The sequence below is a fragment of the Equus przewalskii genome, chromosome 16, assembly GCF_037783145.1.
Source record: "Equus przewalskii isolate Varuska chromosome 16, EquPr2, whole genome shotgun sequence".
In the NCBI taxonomy this organism is placed as follows: Eukaryota; Metazoa; Chordata; class Mammalia; order Perissodactyla; family Equidae; genus Equus; species Equus przewalskii.
In genome coordinates, this window is record NC_091846.1 from 447,978 (window position 1) to 453,977 (window position 6,000).

Genomic DNA, 6,000 nt, shown 5'->3' on the forward strand with positions numbered 1-6,000 from the left:
CTCTTCACACCACACTGTACTGATGGCCCTTTCCCAGTTAACAGGGAGAAAAAATCAGCAAGATGGAGAGAATTTCCCAATTTTTAGTTTCCCCCTCTTAGAATTTTCTTTGAAACTTTAGTATATGTTACTGCTTGTTTGCTAACAAGTTCTAGCAGATGACAAAACAAATGATGTAGCTAACTAATGTTAATGAAAAATCTCAGAATTTTTGTCTTGAATAAATTTGAATATGTGGCAGTCTTGAATATTTGACAGCATTTTATGGACCCAGACTTGACATTTTTACGTTATGCACATTTTACTAGTAAGTTATTCCTGGTTTGTGTGATAGAATTAAATATATGCCAGTTTCACGGGTAGCCCTCAGGTTCTTTGCAAGGAACTAATCAATTCTTGGTACAGTAAAAAGGAGAGAAAAATGGAAGTCTAGTTTGTAGAATAGTATTGAGTTTGTACTTGAAGAAAGGATAGGATTTAGATGGAGAAGAATGGGAAGGGGTCACAAACCAATATATAAAGGCTAGAAAGCGTAGGGTGTCCTGGAGGCAGCAAGGAAGTCTGTGAGGCATAGTGGAAGCTGGAAAGTGGTGAGTATAATATACTTAAGAATGCACTGAATAAGTTAAAAGCGCTGTCAGGCTGGTAGAACTTTCATAAAATGTCAAAGACAACTACTTTTATTAAATATCTTAATTTTTAACAGAATTATTTTGTCTGATATAATGTACTGGATTTGGTGCCACATTACATTTCGTATGTAATATATTCTGAAATTGATGGAAACTTGTTTTTAAAAAATCTAGGAATATTCCCTGGGCTTCTGAGAAAATAAAGAAAGCAAGTGAATGGCTAAGAAGAACTGAAGGACAATATCCATCTATCTGCCAACGGCTGGAATTGGGTAAAGACTGGGACTCTGCCACGAAGCAGCTACTGGGAATCCAGCCCATGAACACCACTTCTCCTCTCCATGGAGTTCTTCATTACAGTAAAGACTGAATCAAATGAACTTGTATTTTATACTTTTTTCATGCTTCCATTTATAAAATGATCAGATATTAATAGATACCTATAATGAAATTTACTTATGATTGTATTCATTGTAGCAGTCAATGACTTTAAAATAAATGGAAGCAGAATTGTTATTTTAATGAACAAGTAATAATAAAAATTACAATATTACAGATTTTTGGTGTTTAAATGTTTTAAGGTGATGAGAAACATATCTGGATGGTTCTGGAGGCTCATTTCCTTCTCCCCTTTCAGGAGTCTAGTAGAGAACTGGCCCAGCTGGACTAAGCAAGCTGGGAAGAAACAGGTCTTTGGCTACTGCCCGTGTTCCTGGCATGCAAGCCTGTTTCCAGGGCCCTGGGTATCCAGACCTTGGCCCTCGGCATGCATGCTCCCTGATCTGGTTCCCAGTCTGCAGACCTCTTGTTACTTAGAGAAACTGGGTGTCCCAAGCAATTCTTTCATAGATCTTGCTTTTGGTCTGGCGTCCAAAATCTCATCACCAAACCCAAGGTCATCTGGATTTTCTCCTACGTTATCTTCTAGAAGTTTTATAGTTTTGCATTTTACAGGTAGGTCTATGATCCATTTTGAGTTATTTTTTGTAAAAGGTGTAAGATCACTGTCCACCTTCCTCCATAGCACCACTTCCAGACCATTACTGCTATACCTTAATGTAAAAGCCAGGTTTCTTCGAGATAATTGAGTCTTGGCAGAATGCTTATGATCCTGCTGGTACCTGAGATGATGGGAGGCTTGTGACGAGCTGCCAGGAGGCCTTCTCCCACCTGCCTCCTTGTCTCCCTGGTAGGCTATCATGAGACGGTTTCTCATCACCTCCCAGTTCTGATGAGGTATGAGGCTCAGGATACGGCTGCAGGCTAAAAATCTCCCTAGGTGCATCTAGAATTGGCTCCTCAAAAATGATGTGTCCTCCAAGTCAAATTGCAATTATCTAGCCCTTTTGGAGTGTGGGACAAGGAGCAAGGGGAGCTGGCATCTTTGACTACTCTTCCTTTGCTGTTTATGTAAGTAGTAAACCCTCTAAATCTAAATGAGCTTGTTATATCTTTACTTGCTGAATCAGTCAGGTCTTGGCTTTGGGCCTGCCTGCTTATTTGCTTGACATAATCACAGAAGATAAACTTTTTAAAAAAATTTATTTTATTGAGGTCGTATTGGCTTATAACATTGTGTAATTTCAGGTGTACACTATTATATATCAGTTTCTGTATAGACTGCATCATGTTCACCACCAGTAGTCTAGTTTTTATCCATCACCATCCATATGTGTCCCTTTACCCCTTTCGCCCACCCCTCACCCACTTCCCCTCTGGTAACCACCAATCTGTTCTCCTTATCCATCTCCTTATCCATAGCATCTTCCACATATGAGTGAAGTCATATGCTGTTTGTCTTTCTCTGTCTGACTTGTTTCGCTTGACATAATATCCTCAAGGTCCATCCATGTTGTTGCAAATGGCACAATTTTTTTTTATGGCTGAGTAATAATCCATTGTATATATACCACATCATCTTTATCCATTCATCCATTAATGGGTATTTGAGTTGCTTCCATGTAGAAGATAAACTTTTGGGGGGTTATTAGATTAAGGGATTTAAAAGATTGATAATACCCAGTAACACAGAGTCTGTAGGTAAACAGATACTTTCTTACATTGCTACTGGAAACATATACTAGTAAAACAAAATCACTACGCTCCTTGACCTATAAATTCCACTAATAAGAATTCCAATTCTGGAAATTCATCTTCTAGAAATATGGATACACACACATATTCATATAGTGTATATATATATATATTCAGTACAATTGCAGAGCAATGTGCAATAGGGCTAACTTTAAAAATTATATAAATATGGAGACTGGCCTGGTGGTGTAGTGGTTGAGTTTGCATGCTCTGCTTCGGCGGCCCAGGGTTCGCAGGTTCAGATCCTGGGCGTGAACCTACACACTACATGTCAGGCCATGCTGTGGTGGCATCCCACGTACAAAAAATAGAGGAAGATTGGCACAGATGTTAGCTCAGTAACAATCTTCCTCAAGCAAAAAGAGGAAGATTGGCAAGAGATGTTAACTCAGGGCCAATCCTCCTCACAAAAAAAAAATAATTATATAATATAAATAACAATGGAATACTATTCAGCAATAAAAAGAGACAAAATTGTCCCATTTGCAGCAACATGGATGGCCCTTGAGGGTATGATGTTAAGCATGATAAGTCAGACAGAGAAAGACACACACCATATGATTTCACTCATATGTGGAAGATAAACAAACACATGGATAAGGAGAACAGATCAGTGATTACCAGAGGGTAAGTGGTTAGGGGAATGGGCAAAAGGGGTAAAGGGGCACATATGTATGGTGATGGATAAAAACTAGACTATTGGTGGTCGGCATGTTGCAGTGTATAGGTAAACCGACATATAATAATGTACACCTGAAATTACACAATGTTATAAACTATTATGACCTCAATAAGTTATATAAATATAAATGGCTGTTTATATATGTATGAGATAAAAATCTGTCATATCATGTTCCAAACTGGTTACCTTTGAGGAATAAGAACTTTATTTCTACCATAAATTTTTTATTTGAAAAATCTTTACAACACGCATATATACTTAAATTTTTTATTTCAAAAATACATAAAAGCAGAGAAAATAGTATAATGGACCCCATCAAGATTTAAAATACTTTGCCAAGTTTTTCTAAATTTAGAACAGTCTTCTCTTCCCTCTTCTTTTCCTGTTGACTTGAAGAAACAGGGTGAGTTTTGCTATAGGATGTTCCATATTCTGGATTTGTCTGATTGTTTCCTTTCCGCTTTCCCCATATTTCTTATAAACTGGAAATTAGATCATAAGGCCTGAGTAGATTAAGCATCAACATTTTTGTCAACAAGAACCATATAGCCTGGTTGGTCTAGTTACTCAGCTTTTAATAGCGCTAACATTGGTCAGTGGGTCTCCAGCAGGAAGTTGTGTTCTCTTACAACCAACAAATCATCTCTGTGGGGCTTCTTTGCCATCCAATTCCTCATCAGTCTTTCACCTAATGGTTTTGTTGCCTGAATCATTTTCACAAAATATTGTGATTCTATATCTTTTCATCTACACTTATTAGCTGGAATTCTTCTGAAAAAATGAGCTTTCTCCTATCAACTTTTATTTGTTATAATATTTAAATTATATTTACTATATATATTTATTATTTATATGTAGAATATATTTTGTAATATTTTTAAAATATATCTAATTAGAATTGTTGTGTGTCTTCCTTTATAGATGACAGTCCCTGGAGGGCAGAGACTATAATCATTGTATTTTTAATGCCTAGTATAGTCATGGTACATAGGATGCATTTAGTAAGCTAAACAAATAATAAATCAGTGAGCCAACTCACAGGTTTTGTGATCCTCTCCAAAGGGATCTGCTGGATAATAGGTTATTCTTTAGTTCACATCAGAGAGTTAATTTAAATGAGTTTATCTTGTAAATTAAGTTCACTGTTCAAAGAAACAAAAATGGAAATAAAAGGCTCCCTGCCATAAAGACACTGCTTATTTGCAATTCAAAGTGAGAAAAATATTTTATCCTTTTTTTTAAATTGCAGTAACATTGTTTTATAACTTTATATAAATTTGTGACTTATTTCGCTTATCATAATACCCTCAATGTCCATCCATGTTGTCACAAATGGCAGGATTTCATCATTTTTTATGGCTGAGTACTATTCCATTGTGTATTTATAACACATGTTCTTTATCCATTCATCCCTTTTATGGGCACCTGGGTTGCTTCCAAGTCTTGGATATTGTAAATAATGCTGCAGTGAACATAGAGGTGCATATATCTTTATGCATTCGTGTTTTCATGTTCTTTAGATAGATACCCAGCAGTGGAATAGCTGGGTCATATGGCATTTGTATTTTTAACTTTTTGAGGAATCTCCATGCTGTTTTACATAGTGGATGCACCAGTTTGCACTCCCACCAGCAATGTGTGAGGGTTTCCTTTTCTCCACATCCTCTCCAACACATCCTCTTGTTATTTCCTATCTTGTTAATTATAGCCATTTTGATGGACATGAGGTGCTATCTCATTGTAGTTTTGATTTGCATTTCCTTGAAAATTAGTGATGCTGAACATCTTTTCATGTGCCTGTTGGCCATCTATACATCTTCTTTGGAAAAATATCTGTTCAGATCTTTTGCCCATTTTTTTTAACTTTTTATTAAGATTATGATAGTTTACAACCTTGTGATTTCAGTTGTACCTTATTGTTAGTCATGTTGTAGATGCACCACTTCACCCTTTGTGCCCTCCCCCCAGCCCCACTTTCCCCTAGTAACCACCAATCAGTTCTCTTTGTCTATATGTTTAACTTCCACCTATGAGTGGAGTCATACAGAGTTCATCTTTCTCTGTCTGGCTTATTTCACTTAACTTAATACCCTCAAGGTCCATCCATGGTGTTGTGAATGGGACAATTCTGTTCTTTTTTTACGACTGAGTAGTATTCCATTGTATATATATATCATATCTTCTTTATCCAATCACCGGTTGATGGGCACTTAGGTTGCTTCCAAGTCTTGGCTATTGTAAACAGTGCTGCAATGAACATAGGGGTGCATGGGACTTTTGGAATTGCTGATTTCAAGTTCTTTGGATAGATACCCAGTAGTGGGATGGCTGGGTCATAAGGTATTTCTATTCTTAATTTTTGAGAAATCTCCATACTGTTTTCCATAGTGGCTGCACCAGTTTGCATTCCCACCAACAGTGTATGAGGGTTCCTTTTTCTCCACAACCTCTCCAACATTTGTCACTTTTGGTTTTGGATATTTTTGCCATTCTAACAGGTGTAAGGTGATATCTTAGTGTGGTTTTGATTTGCATTTCCCTGATGATTAGTGATGATGAGCATCTTTTCATGTGTCTATTGGTCATCCGTAT

At 36.9% G+C, this 6,000-nt stretch overlaps 1 protein-coding gene across 9 annotated transcripts in view; it reads left to right on the forward strand.

Moving 5' to 3' along the window:
• Positions 1-1,189, forward strand: part of PARP4 (poly(ADP-ribose) polymerase family member 4) — a 131,878-nt gene extending 130,689 nt beyond the window's left edge. For all 9 annotated transcript variants that reach the window (XM_070577758.1, XM_070577762.1, XM_070577760.1 and 6 more), the window contains one exon: positions 807-1,189. In XM_070577758.1, the coding sequence (XP_070433859.1) occupies positions 807-1,002 (196 nt within the window). In that variant the 3' untranslated portion in view covers positions 1,003-1,189. The remainder of the gene's footprint in view (positions 1-806) is intronic.
• Positions 1,190-6,000: the final 4,811 nt, after the last annotated feature.